Consider the following 16,575-nt stretch of genomic DNA (forward strand, 5'->3'; position numbering starts at 1 on the left):
CCGAGATTTGAACTCGGATCGCTGGATTCAAAGTCCAGAGTGCTAACCATTACACCATGGAACCCTTTGTTCGCGTAGCTGGTATGCACACGCAGGACTTGCGCAAAATCCCCTTTGGCGCACGCTACTCAAAAGCCAAAATAAGGTTTTATTTTTCAATTAATTTCATTGAATTGATTGAGTAAATCCCATTTAACTGAGTCCCCTAAATCAACGGGCTCTGTGTTTCATTGTGTGTGTACCAGTGCGTGATTTCAGGTATTTGGAAATAAACTGGGCTGTTAATATGGAGGTTTTGTTAGGCGGTAGTCCAGTGAAATCCAAAAGAAGATTTTAAAAAAAAAAAGGAACACGCGGTTCTTCAGAAATGTTCAGCCGTCTATCCGAAATCACCCCAACTTGCTCCTGATAGTCGTAGGAGATGTTCAGCATTTTGCAGTATTTTTAAATGAACGTCTTTAAAACTACAGGATCCCAGAGGTCCCAGGGATCTGTTTAATAATGCAAACATAGTGCTCTATAGGTTGTTGTGGTGGGAGGCAGTCTTCGTTGGAACCCATTAAGGATTTTTTTTTTCTTTGCATCATTAGGAGAAACAGACCCTGCTGAGGGACTCACTTTTATCTATCTCAAGGCTGTGACCATTAATGGGGAATGCTATTTTCCATCCCTGTCTTCTGTAACAGGCCAGCCAACGTGTAAACAACAGGAGCTGTGTAACTCAATACCAGTTCCCTCCTCTGAACTTAACTATGTAAGATGAGACACATTCTTTTCTTCAGTTTTTTTCAACTACTTTATTACTTCAAGGTTAGTGGTTTTGGACTACATCATCATTATGATGGCAACTAAATCCTCCCACAGTCCAAAGACAAGCGGGTTAAACTAATAAGTGGCTACTCTGACTTGGCTGTAGGTGTGAATGGCTGTCTGTATGAGTCATCCCACTGATCCCCTGTGACCTGAAAATAAAGTTGGTTCACTCGGCTTCCTGCCCTTCCTCTAAAAAGAAAGAGGGAATGAACTGTTTTATATTAGATGATTTCAGGGGCCTTCTAGAAATGGGGTCATTCAGTTACTTCAGAAAATGAGCTGTCAATTTAATTGGTGAAATATTTTAAAAAGTTATTATTCTGTGCATCTAACTATTATTTAATTCATTTCGGAAAAAAGCTGCATTGTTTTTATTTTCTAAGCTACCACAGTTACGTGCCCTACTCAAGCGGAATCTCTAATGTTGCGTTCACGTGCTTTTTGGGATACAGCAATGCAGACTCAGTGTCCTCAAAGCTGGCTTGCATTAGTATAGCAGTCAGTAGTAACATGGTAAGTAACTGCTGCTAAAGCAGCTTTCCATGGGATTACAAACGTTAATGCAAACCGCTCTTTCTATTTACATAAAGTCTCCAATGTTTCATAAATAGACCGCAGTGTAGCTTTCAGCACTCAGTTTTGCCTATTTCCCCGTGTCTCCGAGTTTATCAATATAGTTCCGATATATCTCAGTGCACCTGAAGGCATCATATTTTGCGTCTGTGGTCCTGCTGGGCGAACACTGAAGACAACATGGTAATGTGAGTTTGGAGACGATGCTACCCTTTCACACAGACCGGAGAGAGCCCCGTGTAACGCTCATGTGTGCTCTCGGCGTGGCGTATCTGAACGATGTCTGCTTTGGTGTCGTGCTTCATGATTAGAAAGGGGCTCTGGAGCCGAGAGAATAACAGAACCCAGCTGACAGGCGGATCGACCGTTGGACTGGTAAACACTCGGGCGCCTGTTATGTGTCAGAGCCGAGTCTTTAACGGCCGGGAAAGCTAATGGCAGAGGTAACGGCTGCTCGATGATGCGATAGACGTCCAAGTTGAAAGCAGGTGGGCCAGAGATGGGACATGAAACCGCACTGCTTCAAATTCATCCATTCGAGCGAAGGAGGATAGCCCCCCAGGCGAAATCTCCTCGGAGAGCAAACGGTTTGGTAAACGACGTTACAGCGCTGTGAGGCTCTCCGTTTCACGCCCCACTCCCAGACAGTGCCACCGCAGCATATTCCCGTTTCATCACTTGGCAGAGATGTCCTTTACAATGGAGGATAATTTGGAGTCGGGGTGGGTAGCCGTTCGCCCGAATGCGTTTGAGGAGAAGGAGAAGCATAAATTTGTTTTCATCGTCGCTTGGAATGAGGTGGAGGGCAAATTTGCCATTACGTGTCATAACAGGACGGTGCAGAGGAGAAGCTTTGGTAGGGACCCTCCTGTGGAGGTGACTGGTCTGGAGGGGGACAAAACAAAATGGCTCGAAAGTCCCGTCAGGGATATAGCGTCTAGTAAAGGAGCCAGTGAGGCTAAAGCATGCAGCCCTAAAACCAAGTCCCTGTCAAAACATAGTCCTGTCAAAATTCAGACTGCGACTAAACCCGTTGCTTCGCGGGTTAGCCCCGACACCGACGCGTTACAATCACTCAGAGAGGACCAGCTGTCTCTATCACTGGACTGCCTGGACCTGGAGGAGCTGGACAGTCTGAGCAGGGAGGACTGCAGCTGGGCCGGACTCTTCTCCTTTCAGGACCTTCGGGCAATCCACCAGCAGCTGTGCTCGATAAACTCCGTCCTGGAGCCATGCCTGCCGGTGTTTCCAGAGGAGCCGGCCGGGATGTGGACGGTGTTGTTCGGCCCGGCGGAAGTATCCGAAACAGAAATGGACGAGCTGTGCTTCAATTTACAGGTGTACTTGGGTCACGCGCTCGACACCTGCGGTTGGAAGATACTTTCCCAGGTTCTCTTCACGGAAAATGACGACCCGGATGAGTACTACGAAAGCCTGAGCGAACTGAGGCAGTCCGGGTACGAAGAGGCGCTCAGCCGAGCAAATAAACATCTGCAGGAGGTGAGTTTTGAGATCCTCCCACAGCTTGTCTGTGACACAAGTGTGTCCGCACATCTGGAAAATTAAGATGCGCTGCACTTACCAGACCCGATTCATTGCACAGGGTATTTATTTTATTCATGTACAAAATTTAACAACACACAAACTCAGAAAAAACAACAACAAAAACCCCCCAACCTAATATTACATTAGATTCACCTACAGTAAGACTTCAAAAAAAAGTCCAGTATGCAAGCTGGAGCTCTTTCTTCTACCAGGATGCTGAAGGCACAAAAACTCCCAAAGTGGATGTAGAACTGCTAGAATAATAGTCACTGTACAGGACACTAACTCCGGGTTTGCTTTGAATAATCATGAATACAGCAAGAAAACTTATGAGACAAACACTTCAGAGAGGCTAATTTGGTCATTTCCATTTTGCTATAATAAATCTGTTCTATGTAGGTTAGACAGTTATAGCAGGCACACTTAAAACACACAAAAAAGAGTTAAACAGAAATGGCTGAACTATTGAAACCAGATTTATTTGCTTGATTAGTTAAGATTGGAAGTTTTTATTTTATTTATTTTTGCATATCTATCATTCTATGCATATATTATACTGCATTAGTGTGTTTTGTTTGTCATTAAAGCTAAGAATTAGAAGTTCCAGGGGTACTGATGCATCCTCCAGTATAGCCTTAAGGTTTAATTTTTCTTTAAATGATAATTTAAAAAAAAAACACTACGATGCGTAATAACTAAAAATAATAAACCCAGAATTAATGAAAACAAAAAGGCATTTCATTTCCACTACTGTCACAGGACAGACGGCACAGGACGAGAGGAGACAAATAGAATCACGTTCCCTTTGAGTAGGAAGCTAGTTTCTGAGGTTAGAAAGAAAGAACAAAGTTCAGTTAAATTCAGTTTTATTTATAGAGTTCTAACTCACAACAACAATGTTGTAAGTTAGAACTCTATAAATAAAGGCGCTTTATATTGTCACAACAATCAGGCGACCCCCTATTAGCAAGCACTTGGCGACAGTGGGAAGGAAAAACTCCATCTCACTCACCTAAAACTCTAAGGGGACTGAAGTGTGAAAAAAACAGATCACATGAAGTTACGGGAGGTAAAAAAAAAAAAAAAAAAGACAGTGTAACCTCTACAATACAAGAGACACCCAGTCAATGACAGGTAGAGTGCTTCAGTTTTTTCCTTTTCTCCAGAGATAAGGTGGAGTACCCAATAATGCTGTCTCATCAGAGAGCAAAGGGTTTTTTTTTTAATAAAAATTCACTGCAGTGTGCTGTACTAAACTCACAGCGAGTCAGCAGTCTGCTTATACAGCTGAGCGAATCCAGTCCACACACAAACCTGGGATCAAAACTGGTTTCTTTTGATTGTGAGGTGAATTTGTAAGCCATAAAGTTAACATTATAAATATAATTCATGCTAGAGGAGCACATAACCTCATTATATGTTTATGACCTTTAACTCATTTTGAAATTATGAGTCTGACTGATTTGTGGCCTTGAAAATGAATTTGACATTTATTTAATACATGCTAATTAAAGATGTTTTGAAGTAAAAGGAGTAATATTTGTTTTAATAACATCACTCATTTCAAATTGCAATGATTTAATGTTTGACCGGGACTCTGACTAATAGTGCAGACACCCTCCAGACACCATGCTCTGGGCCTGCTCCTCTGGCACACTTAAGCAGCAGCTAATGATTGGTTAAAAGCTCATAATAGCAATAGGTATTGATGCTCATCGGCTCTCGCATTGTGCTCCTAATCAGCAGTGGTAGATTAATGCATCCTTGACTTGTGGAGCCAGACAGTGAGAGAAGGCCCCTGAGGGAACAGGTGAGAGAGGCCTTTAATGGAAGTGTTTTCAACAGTGTTACTTCTTCATAACGTTACAGTGGAAGTGGTAGATAAACCTTGGTGTGTTACCCGGATTTCTTTGAACTACATGGACTATTTAAAAGCTAATTTTAGTGAGACCATTTCTTACAATACACTTATATTCGTTTTGCAAATGCAATGAAAAAGGATAGAAGGCTCCTCTTAAAGATGCTGTGTTTATGATCGCAGTCACAGTGTGATGCATTTCATGTCTTTTTTAACTTAGAGTTGAAACGACATGCATTTATACTGATGTGCTTATGTGACTATTCTGGCTGAGGCATTTCCTCTCTGCTTTGCTTTTGGCAGCGAAGAGAGACTGAATAGCGCACACGAGTGAGAGAAGCCATGTCGTTTCACACAGACGGTCCCACAACCACTCCCGCTGTCAGAATAAAAAAGGCAGAAAATCAGACAGAGGAAGTGTTGCCTTACTGCCCTTTTCCTGATCTGAAAACATTAAACAGCCGAGCCATCCCTCTGATTGCTTCAGTAAGTGTTTATCAGTTTGGGATTTCCATTTGCTCGACGGAGGATTCATCCTCGAGGAGCTGCTGATCTTATTCAACTGTTTATCACAGGCTGAGCTCCCTGGACTGCAGTGACAGCGCTCTATAGCTCATTCAAAAACAGAAGTTGTTTATTTTGTCAGACATCTCACACGTGCACACATGCACGCACACACACACTGGCCTATCGATCCTCTCACTCCATTTGAGGAATGAGTTAATGCTTATTTTGGTGTTGCTGGTAGCCTACAGGATTATTCAGTCTGGCAAAAATGTGCATGTATCGATCTTATTCCCAGCAGCTGCAATGACTCTGCTCACTTAGCCATAGTCTATGCAGCAAGAGACTACGCTCAGATATACTCCTGTTATTTACAGTTACACAAAGCATCCTTGTAGTCTAGTCATAGTTTTAATAATCTTCTCGCTTTTTACTCCCTTCTATTCTGTTTGGATTCAAATCCCATTCATATCATGTATTTTAAAGCTTTAGATTTTATTTTGCAGATTGAAAAAATATATATTTTATTCTAGGCATTTTTATTGCAAATAAAGCTATCCAACAGTGTATAAGTATTCAATATCACATCTCACTGCAAGATTGAAGTGATACAGTCGTTAATGAAATAAATAATTAGGATATCATTTATGTGACTCTGCTTAATCTTTACGTTTTGAGTATGTTTGCTAAGATATATTGTACTATGGTCCAAAATCAGATTTAAGGCTTTTTAACTAAATTAAAAGGGCTAAATACTTTATAATTTATTCAATATAAAACAATTTCCAGGCTGGTCTGGAAATATTCTGGTCTCCTGTGACGCCCCCTCCACCTTGCTCTTGTGCAATCCCACCTTATTTTAAAAATCATGGAAACACCCCTTACTTGCAGTATGTTTGTAAGCTGCTCGATGTGCGCTGTTTTCCTGTGTTTTAAAAGTTGTTGATGTTAAGAAAAATAACTTCTTGCACGTATAAAATGCAGCTGCTGGAGAAGCACAAGACCATGGACAGTATGGTGGAGTTACTGGAGCTATATGAGGAAGAAGACCACGCCTACGGAGGTCTGCTGGAGGCCTCCACACAGCTGTACCAGTATCTTCTGCAACCCTTCAGAGACATGAGGGAACTAGCCATGCTTCGCAGGCAGCAGATCAAGGTAACAATTTCCCCTTGTTTGGAATCAGAGAGGCATTCTTGATATTTCGTGGGAATTTGTTTGAACTTAGGTTTGGATCTAAATCCTTTAGTGACCCAGTAATTTTGCAAGACCTCTCGGCATTTTACCAAGCCCTTTCAGTCAATCCAAGTAGCTTACATAGTTTGCATGCAAACAAACATTTTACACATAGGGGGTAAAAGAACACTGGTGACATATAACCAGGAGGAAATAAAAATAAAATGAGACACAAATTGTTGTTGTAGATCATGGGAGTTGTGTGGGTTTTTCTGACCTCTTCTTTAGCTGCTATGTTTAAATTACATATTATTTCTGCATTTAGTCAGTGACGTGGACGGATCATAAAACACAACGGACCTGACAGGAAATTCTCATGTCTCCTAAAATAGAGCCTGCTCCATTTGTCTGCAACACTGTGTATGTGTGTGTTTGACGAAGATGTATTATGGTATTACGGTACAAATTATCTTGTATTTTCTGATAAGCTCCAACACAGTGGGAGGGGGATGAGACGGATCTAATTGCAAAGGGAAGATGAATGCTGGTGAATGGATAAATGGTGGAAAAGCTTTGTTCAATCATTGCAGTGCTGATGGCACATATATATTTAGCTCCATGACTCACACGCAGCACATCAATAATAATAAGACCTCAGTGTCTTTTGGATGGATATTAACTTTGCCACTTGATATCCATCTACTAAGAAAAAACAGCTTTCCCATCCTTGGATCAAAACCTTCCTCTAAGTTTTCCACAGTACCTGAAAAACTTATGGTGGTGTGTGAGTGAAATGCTGTCAGAGTGAATGGATCTCCAATTTCCCGTATTCTCACAGAGACATGAATAAATCATGTTGTGTGGGGTCCTATAGGTGTACTGCAGGTACACCTATAGGACCTAATGAAGAAACAGAACCAGTAGGAAGTATTTTTTACGTCTACAGCACGTACAATATGCTGTCCACACTGTTCAGCTGGGATTTGTCACCCTGGCAACCAGGAATCTGAACCATGAAAGAAGTAACAATCGCTGTATTTTATCTCAAACAATTACCTTTTTCTAACCCTGAGTATTTTTTGTTGTATAAACCTAATTGAGTCCAGCTTAATAACAAAGAATAATCGATATTAAATATTGTGTATATTGAATTAATAGTTTTTAGTATTACTAATAGTACAAATGAAATAGAAAAAAATCTTATGTGTATGAGTCAAACTGTTGTCTCTGCTGTGAGCATAATCACTCCACCACATTCAGTGAATTCAGGTATTTTAGTGAAACTAATTCTTAGGAATAAGGGTGGAAATTTATGTCCAGAAGCACAAATCAATAGAGGTTGTTACTATTCAGAAAGGACCAGTCTGAATGGAAGGATGGATTGTTGAGTAAAGCTTTCCACTTCACGTGTGGCTGCTGTCAATCACAGTCCTTCAACTAAAGACAGAGAAGGTTAGCAACTTTAATCCTCTATGTTGATAGTCGGTCGGATGTATGGGTATGGTATAGATGCATACATATACTACTCTGATAAGTAGAGCAGAACCTCCCTTTTTGTCTCTCTGGATTTTTTCTGTAGTGCATTTAGTCTGCTCAACAGTATGTCAGCAGAATCGAGGCTTTGCCAGAAAACAAGAGGGGAGAAAGAGGTTACAAAATATGCAGGTCCCACCGAGATTTGAACTCGGATCGCTGGATTCAGAGTCCAGAGTGCTAACCATTACACCATGGAACCTCCTACCAGAGTGGGGGAGGTAGGAGTGGGTTACACTCAAACATCCGGGTGTATTTATAGCCTACAGCATCTGCAGCTACTACACAGCAAGACTTTCAGTGACTAAGTTCTTTTATCTTCACAAAATGGTTAGACAAGAGTAAGTGCTCTTTCTTCTTCTAATGTTCATGCATGTTAGGTTAACTGATGATTCAGAACTGGCAGGACTGATGTCTGTCTACTCTGTGATGGAGTAGCATTTAATATCAAAACACTTGATCAAAGGTTATTTTTTGTGAAGTGAAAAACACTGGAAAGACGAATCTTAATTAAGAACTTTTTATACATATTTTTTGTACCCGAGTTAACATATAGATTGAGAGCATTTGAGATCCTCTTGTGAAATATTTATTTATATACTGTAACCTTAGCTATATAGTAGCACAAATCAATATGGAAGAATATTTTTATTAAAAAACCTTCAGGAAATTGCAGTAGCAAATGATACTGGTGCACTGCTGAATAGAGATGGAAGGTTAATAAGGGTCAGCCAGTTGATGTTTAGCTCTGTAATCTTGTTTGTCTTATGATTTCTGTGGTATTCATTTCACTTCATTTCATTTCTGTTATCCTGTATTTTATGTATATAAGATTTAGATGGTTTGTTTATGGTTGGTTTACACAGCTTGTGTATGTTTGTGTATGTATGTGTATGCATGTGTAGCTGTATATATCCATACGCTTGTGTGTGTGTGTGTGTGTGGGGGGGGGTGAATTGTGTTGCTTACATTGTTGAGATATACATTGTTGTGCTTCACAGTCACCATCTGCCGGAACCAAATTCCTTGTGTGTGTCTCTGCATATACATGGCTAATAAACGCGATTCTGATTCTGATTTTGTGTAAAAACAAAACAAAAAAAGGACTCGCCTGCTTTCCACATTAGTGATGGATTGTTTATTCTTTTTTGGTGTCTAACTCTCTAAACCATGATGCTGCAGTTTGATAATTAAATGACAAATGGTGTGATGCTGAACTGATCCAAGCTTTAATTAGTTTCTGAAATTTGCACTAGTGCATCTCAAAAAATGTGAATGTTGTAAAATAGTTCAGACTTCCTGTAATTTAATTCTAGAAGATTAACTTTCAGTGAAATATTTCAAGCCATTTTTTTTGATTGGAAATCAAAAAACCAAAATTGATTTAATCTGAAAAGAGGACATTGGACCAGCGAGCAGAGGTCCAGTTATTGTTTTCTTACACCTACGTGAGATGTATCTGATGTTGTCTTGGGTTCAGGAGTACAGAGGTTGTGCGAACATCTAGCCTTCAGAACTGAGGCTTAAAGTTGATCATAATTTGGACTGCATTATTGTGGCTGCGTATGCTGAACTAGAGTTTTTTAGAGTGTGTGAATAGTAATTTAATAAAAATCTATATGAAGTATTCTAACAATTTTAGATAGTGGATTTCTGACTTCATCAAAATGGAAACATAAAACCCCTGAAATATCAACTTTACATGTAATGAATACAGAATATATGAAAGTTTAGCCTTTTCAGTTAAGCTATTAAAAACAACTTTATATTGTATTTATTATATTGATAAATACAATATTACAGTAATTCATACTGTATTTGTTGATATTAATATTTACATGCTCAACTGACATTATTCTATCTTCCATAAACATAACCAATAAAACAACGGAAACAATTAAGATTTAAGTTTTTTTAAAATTTGTTTTTCATCATCGCACATGCTTTTGTAATCTCAGTGATCGTGTGAGGCTGACACTACTTTTTGTTATAGATGTCTACTTGCATACATGCTTACTTGACTGTGCACACAGTAATTAAAAATAACTAAACTAAAAGAGAAGATGGAATTTCATGACAGTTGCCAGTACTTCTGTGTGTGGGAGTGAGGCTGCCCCTCCAGGCCTGCTTTTTGTGGTGAAAGCACTTAAATGGAGTGTGTGTTTAAACTTTAAAACCGTTCCACACAGATTTTATGTGTGGGGAGATTATCTGTACTGTTATGTATACCACAGTGACTCCAAAGTTTAGGAGAACCATTTGTGTAACTTGCTCTTACCACTAAGTGGCAGTAGCTTAGTAATGTGTGATATTTGGAGTTTAGACCACCACCACTCTGGATCTCAAATGGAAAAGAAGCAGTGCTATCTTAAAGGTGTATGTTTTTATGAATGGGCAGCTAACTTGTCATTGAGATTTGGCTCCACTGTGTACACAGCAGCTGCTTCCTAATCTTTTTCTATTATTCTTATTCAATGATTATTCATTTTTTATTATCAGCACACTATATACTGTATCCAAAGGGTTATTTTGAGAAGTGTTAATAAGATTTATTAAAAAACGAAACAAACTTACTTTTCTTTAGATTTTATTCATCACAGAAAAATATTAAATGTCGCTTTTTAATCTTGCTGAAAAAAATGTGTGCATATCCTCTCGTTAGATTTCCATGGAGAATGACTACTTGGGCCCGAGGCGCATTGAAGGTCTAAAAAAGGAAGACTCTGACTGGCAGAAGAAGGCTCAGGAGGCCGTCCTCAACATCCAAGAGTTTACTGTAAAATACTTTGAAATCACTGCCAGAGCCCAGAAAGGTACGGTCTGCCATCACTGACACGTCAAGTCGATAAAGCAGCAGAAGGATGACTTTGAATAATCAAACAGAGAACACGCACACATAGTAGAGACATTGGCGTGTTATTGACCTGTGTGTGGTTTTGATCCCAGGGCTAATGCGATGTGGTATTAATGAGACACTGCAGACAGCTGTGCTTTAACAGAAACAGGAGAAAACAAGGACGACCTATTGATCAACCAGCTCTGCCAGCAGCTTCTGTCAGTGCAGGGTCACTCCACAATGTGTCCCTCTTTTCTCATGTTTTCCTTCACAGCTGACTCATTCTTTTATTATCTCAAATTCATCAGATGAAAAATCAAGTAAGTTAATTGCTTGAAGAGACAACTGTAAAGAAAGTAGATGCAATATCCAAATGTGGCCAATAGATGTCTCCCTCTGTGTTATTGTAAGGAGCCTTCCTTTTATGTTAGACTTTAGTCATCACATAGAGGGAAAAGAAATTGCGGTGACGTGCCCACACACTGTACCAGAGGATGAGACTGAATGAGTCACTCTCACGTTTCACTCATCCACCTGTGCAATGTGTTTTGTTGTCCATAGGTGTATACGAGCGTATGAAGTTGGATCAGCGTAAGTTTGGTAAGTCTTCGTGGACGGCGGCGGTGGAGCGCATGGAGAGGCTGCGCTACTCAGTTGCAAAGGAAACCCTCCAGCTCCAGAGAGCCAGGGAGATCTGTCTAGAGCAGAGGAAACACACACTTCGAGAAGAGGTGTGGTAACACGCTCACGACCAAATGAAACTGCCAGGCACGCTTACTAAGCATGCTTTGTTTTGTGACCGTTTTCTATTTTTTACATTCATTCCTTCCAGATGCAGAGTCTGTGTAGCAGTGAGGACGCGATGGCCCTCTTAGACCACATGGAGACCAAGTACTATGAGCTCCAGCTTCAGCTCTATGACATCCAGGCTGAGATACTACAGTGTGAAGAGCTGCTCCTCACTGCTCAGTTAGATAGCATCCGTAGACAGATGACAGGTTCTACTGCAGCTACTTTTTGTTTGCAAGATCTTAATTATCCTGTTTTAAAGAGAGTCCTGAAGTAGAATTTCTGCTATATTAACTGCTGTAAGACTTTCTGAATTCTGGTTGTACATTAATGGTTTATATTTATGTGTATGTGTGCTTTCAGAGCGTCAGGATGAAGTGGTGTACTATGACACCTTTGAAAGTGCGGATGATATAACAGAGGACAATACTGCAGAGAGAGAAGAGCTGCGCAGACTTCAGGTCAGCGCTCGACAGCTGGAGGCAAGGAGGGGGCGCATCACTGCCAAACGCTCCTATCTAAGGAACAAGAGGGTGTGTGTGCTTTACTAGCTTTTATTTTCATTCCTGAAGTGTAGCCTGGATCATGAAGCCTATTCAAAATGAAGAAGTGACTGCTAATACTGTGGTTGCAATCCTGTTCAGCTCTTCTGTGCTAGATATTTGGATTTTCTCTACAACAAGTTATAAAGACACATGTCTCCAAGCAAATATGTGTATACATATATATAATTATGGTATGTTCATGACTGTGAGTTTTTATTGATTGTTTAAATTGGTTATGGTGTGTGTATCGATAGGAAATCTGTGTCTCCAACCACACTCAGAAACAGCAGAGACGCCAAATCCTCCAAAAGGACCCCACATCCCAGGTAGAAGTTGTTTTAGATTTTTTTTAATGATGGGACTTTTTGCTGCTAAAGCATCTCCATCATCTCTCTCCTCTTCTAAACTCATGAATTACCAGCTGAAAAATGAAGAAGAGGAAGATGAGAAAAGGAAGAGGAGCAGAGTAAGCCAGGAGAGGCAGAGAACACTGGACAGATTACGCACTTTCAAACAGGTATGTGCCCTCCTGTTCACTGGAGGTGTCTCAGTATATGTAATTATCTTTTGCTCACCTACACCTTTGTGTCTTTTTCTAGCGGTACCCAGGTCAGGTGATTCTGAAGTCCACTCGGCTACGCACGGCTCACAGCACAAGAAGAGAGCGAAGAAGCGTGGAAATGAGTAGCTTGAGTGAGAGGGAGGAGTGCGCGGACTCTGTTTGTGTGCAGAAGCAGGGCCAGCCGTTGTGTCTAAGTACCAGCGTGCAGACGGACCCCAGCCCCAGCTCCACGCTCACCACTCAGCCCATGACGGCGTACACGGCGTCGCTTCCGCCGCTGCCTGTGCCCAGTCCTGCAGACTCCTCCTGCTCTCCTTGCTCCTTGTCCTCATTGCTAGCATCCCCTATCTCCCCTCCTCCTCCACCACCCCCTCCACCCCCGCCACCAACAAGGGAGGAGCTGTCGCCCTCTGGGAGCCCGGGGCGGCGGGGGCAGAAGGCTGGGGGGAAGAGTGTATCAGAAGAGCTCGCTCTCTCCCCGCTTGGCCCGTTTATCCCTCGCTTCTTTGACAGCAGCCAACTGGTGAGCGCCCGCAAAAAGCTGAGGAAGACCCCAGAGTTTGACATCCACAACAGAAAAGGTACCAGGACTGTTAATAAGCAAAATAATTTGAGTATTCACATTAGCTAATTACAGCAGCCAATCATAGTCTGTGTTTTTCTCCCCTGCTCACATGCAGTAAGCTCCCCCATGGACGAGGTGCTCGCCTCCCTGAAGAGAGGCAGCTTCCATCTGAGGAAGGTCGACCAGCGTTCCCTGCTTCCTGCCAAGGGTGACGATGACCCAAACAGCATCCTGGCCCAAATTCGTAAGGGGGTCAAACTTCGTCGCGTTCCCTGCAGAGAGAGAAAGGACCAGGGAGAGTTCCCGCCTTCCACCGACCCCCTGACTAGGAGCATCCACGAGGCGCTGCGCCGCATCAAGGAGGCCTCACCAGAGTCCGACTCGGACGACGATGGTTTGGCCGCCCACGACTGGGAAAGCTAGGGTTCAGGGCTGCACCCGTAACACAGATGACTTCAGCCTCTGGCACTGCACACACTGTACTGTACTGTAAACACACACATACACACAAACAGTCAATCACGCATTCAAGCACACACATCTCAGCCACACATGTACCCAGTGACTACGCCAGAGAGTCACAACAATTATCACCAACTCACCAAACGCTCCAAAGGTCTATGGTCAATCTGTTTTCAGTTTCTTTTTCACACTACATCCTCACGATGGTTAGCGATTATGTTTTTACTACTACTGTATGTCACTGTGGTTTTGTTCCCATCATCAGACTGTACTGATTCCATGTTTACTTTTTTATTTATATCAAATGTACTGTCTCGCTGACATACTGCACTGACACTTATTTGTGAAACTGTATATGGAAAGTGCTGATGAGCTGTGTGACCTCTTCACTCACCCTACAGCATAAAAGATGTGCGTTGCTGGTAATTTGAAGTTTTTGGGAGACTGAGCGATGAATAGTTTACACGTTCAAACTGGGATCACTGGATTTAGTGTCCAGATTGTAAATCATTACAGCATCTGATATTTTTCATCAAGCTGCCCCCTCACTATGCTGCCTATCTGGTTTTGGCCCATTCCCATCACGTGGGCATGGGCGTGTCTGACAATAAAAGGACCAGTGCTCATCTTTAAATCCTTGCCTCTGTGGCACCAGATTTGCGCCCCTCCCCCTTTCTCTTGTCCTCTTCTGGCCCTCACCACCCCCGACTCTCACAGCCTCTCTGAGTGAGCAAATATGTATCGACCCATCTGTTCGACCGCAGCATATGGCTGGGCGGGTGGAAGAAATAGAGGGTGCAGTAAGGTTTATCATTATTTGTCACATCTAACAGCATCTCTAATCTGAAGCTGGACACCTACGGTTAGAGAGGATTGGACGAGGGGTCACTGAAGTTTGTTTGGTGAGGCGGAGGTCAAGGTTAGTGTCAGTGGTGCTCGTGGGTAGATTCAGTTGGTGATTCCCAAACTTCATATAAGGGATAGTCACGGTGGAGGAGTGAAACTGGTCATGCTTGTTTGAGTGATGGATGGTACGTAGGAGGCTAGATTCTCTCTGCGCTGTGGGGAGTCAATGTGGGCCGTGGAGCAGTCGGTTGTGATTGATGCAGTTTCTCCTGCCATCTTCTCCACTTTCTCTCCTCCCCTTTATTGCATTTTTCCAAATTTCTTTCCCTGCACTCGGTGGGCAGGAGAACACAGTAGGAGGCCTGTTACTCACAGTGCTGGAAGTGAAGATATGCACACATGGACTCACACTCTAAATTCACAGCCAACATGTGCAAAATCGTTTCAGTGACAGAAAATGGTGTGAGCACTTTGATGATACATAGTACAAATTCTAAATCACTTTATCTGTACAGGAACAATTATTATGCTTTAACCACTGGGGGAAAATATATATTTAGAAGCTAAGTAAGTTTAAAAGCACTGAATAAACTCAGTCCTGAATTTTTGGACAGACAGTACAAGAATCTGCATAAACATAGCACAAAGACGTGGATTTACAAGTGTGGCTCTGAGCTTGGAAGAGCTTCAGCATGCACTGTCTTAAACAGCTTTAATGCAATAAATAAATGAATAATAATTATAAAAAGTAGTGTGCTTTTTCTCTTAAGCTTGTGTTGGGAGCCATTCACAGATTAATCACAAGGCAGAAAGAACAGGCACGGGTGTATATGTCATAGCTTGAAAGTAGCTCGGTGCTTAAGATGGTTTCTTTTTTTTCCTGGCAGAGCCAGTCTGAGGCACAACAATCTTCCATGGTATCCTCATCATGTAGCATGAAACAGACACTGACCCGACTTTAGTCTAAGACTAACTCAGACCTTACACGACTTCACTATAACTGACCAGGACAAAGTTTCTCCAATGTTAGTGCTAAAAGTTATGTTGCTCTTCTTATCTGTGGTCAGCAGTGTGTTTAAAACCTTTGGGAAAGCGGGCTCACACCTGTGAACCGGCTGTTTCTTACCTGACTGACCTGACTGTCATGTGCACTTACCTTTATCTATAAATAACCTCGACACAGCTGTATTTTTGCACTTCATTTCTTAGTTTGTGTCCTGTTTTTATTTCCAACGTGTTTCCAGCCAAATCTTTTTTTTCTGATGCATTTGCTTCCTATAAAGACCTGTAATCGACAGGCTGATTATATGATCCTTTGTCTGAATACCTGTCAGTCACTTGAGAAGTGCAATATCAAAATAATGAAATATGAGAAAAGGAATGAAGCCTCTTCATTGGTGACAATGAGTTTAGATTGCTTGCCTAAAACAGTGGACTTACTAAACAAACTGTTCCAAGAATACCTGTTTGCCTTTTCCTAGCATTCTCATTTATTCTAATGTTTTGTTTTGTTTTTTAATTTACAATTTTGCCCTTGCATTTGAATAAAACCTTGTGAAGCAAATTCTGAGATTGTCTAATGAATATTTTCGATTTAAAAAAAAACAGAGCCCAAACACTTTGCACACACTGAACGCCGCGGTCACTGTATTTGAATAAAAAACATAGCATTTCTTAGTTCACAGAGGTGTGTTTCTTTGACTTTGAATTCAACAGAGGGTGTAGTTTGGCTGAAGCACCAACAAGTATGTCTCCTGATCGTTTGTCACCGGCATGTGATAAATCCCTTCAGCTGCGAACTCACAAGTCTCACCAGTCTATGAACATCGTTGGCCTGAGGTACCTCTTTAATATCATGAGTTCAAAATTACTTTAAATAGTCAAAAATATTGCCAGTCTTCTCATACCTCTAAATACAATAATAATACCTACATTTAAATACCATAAGTTACAAAACAGGAGAATGAA

At 41.5% G+C, this 16,575-nt stretch overlaps 1 protein-coding gene across 1 annotated transcript; it reads left to right on the forward strand.

The window, feature by feature from the left end:
• The first annotated feature begins 1,346 nt into the window (after nucleotides 1-1,346).
• LOC308403641 (junction-mediating and -regulatory protein-like) lies at nucleotides 1,347-16,305 on the forward strand. Its single transcript, XM_080893257.1, has 10 exons — nucleotides 1,347-2,886; nucleotides 6,278-6,451; nucleotides 10,665-10,815; nucleotides 11,400-11,569; nucleotides 11,671-11,836; nucleotides 11,991-12,160; nucleotides 12,427-12,498; nucleotides 12,594-12,689; nucleotides 12,772-13,315; nucleotides 13,415-16,305. Exons 1-10 carry the CDS (start codon nucleotides 2,074-2,076, stop codon nucleotides 13,720-13,722), a joined length of 2,664 nt encoding a protein of 887 aa, XP_080749383.1. The 5' UTR covers nucleotides 1,347-2,073; the 3' UTR covers nucleotides 13,723-16,305.
• The last annotated feature ends 270 nt before the right edge of the window (nucleotides 16,306-16,575 follow it).

Source organism: Rhamphochromis sp. 'chilingali' (assembly GCF_963969265.1).
Source record: "Rhamphochromis sp. 'chilingali' genome assembly, chromosome: 10".
NCBI lineage: Eukaryota > Metazoa > Chordata > Actinopteri > Cichliformes > Cichlidae > Rhamphochromis > Rhamphochromis sp. 'chilingali'.

Coding starts and splice junctions, on each gene's coding strand:
- LOC308403641 (XM_080893257.1), top strand. CDS start 2,074: ATGTCCTTTACAATGGAGGATAATTTGGAGTCGGGGTGGGTAGCCGTT. Junction 10,816..11,399: donor CACTGCCAGAGCCCAGAAAG/GTACGGTCTGCC, acceptor TGTTGTCCATAG/GTGTATACGAGCGTATGAAG. Junction 13,316..13,414: donor TGACATCCACAACAGAAAAG/GTACCAGGACTG, acceptor GCTCACATGCAG/TAAGCTCCCCCATGGACGAG.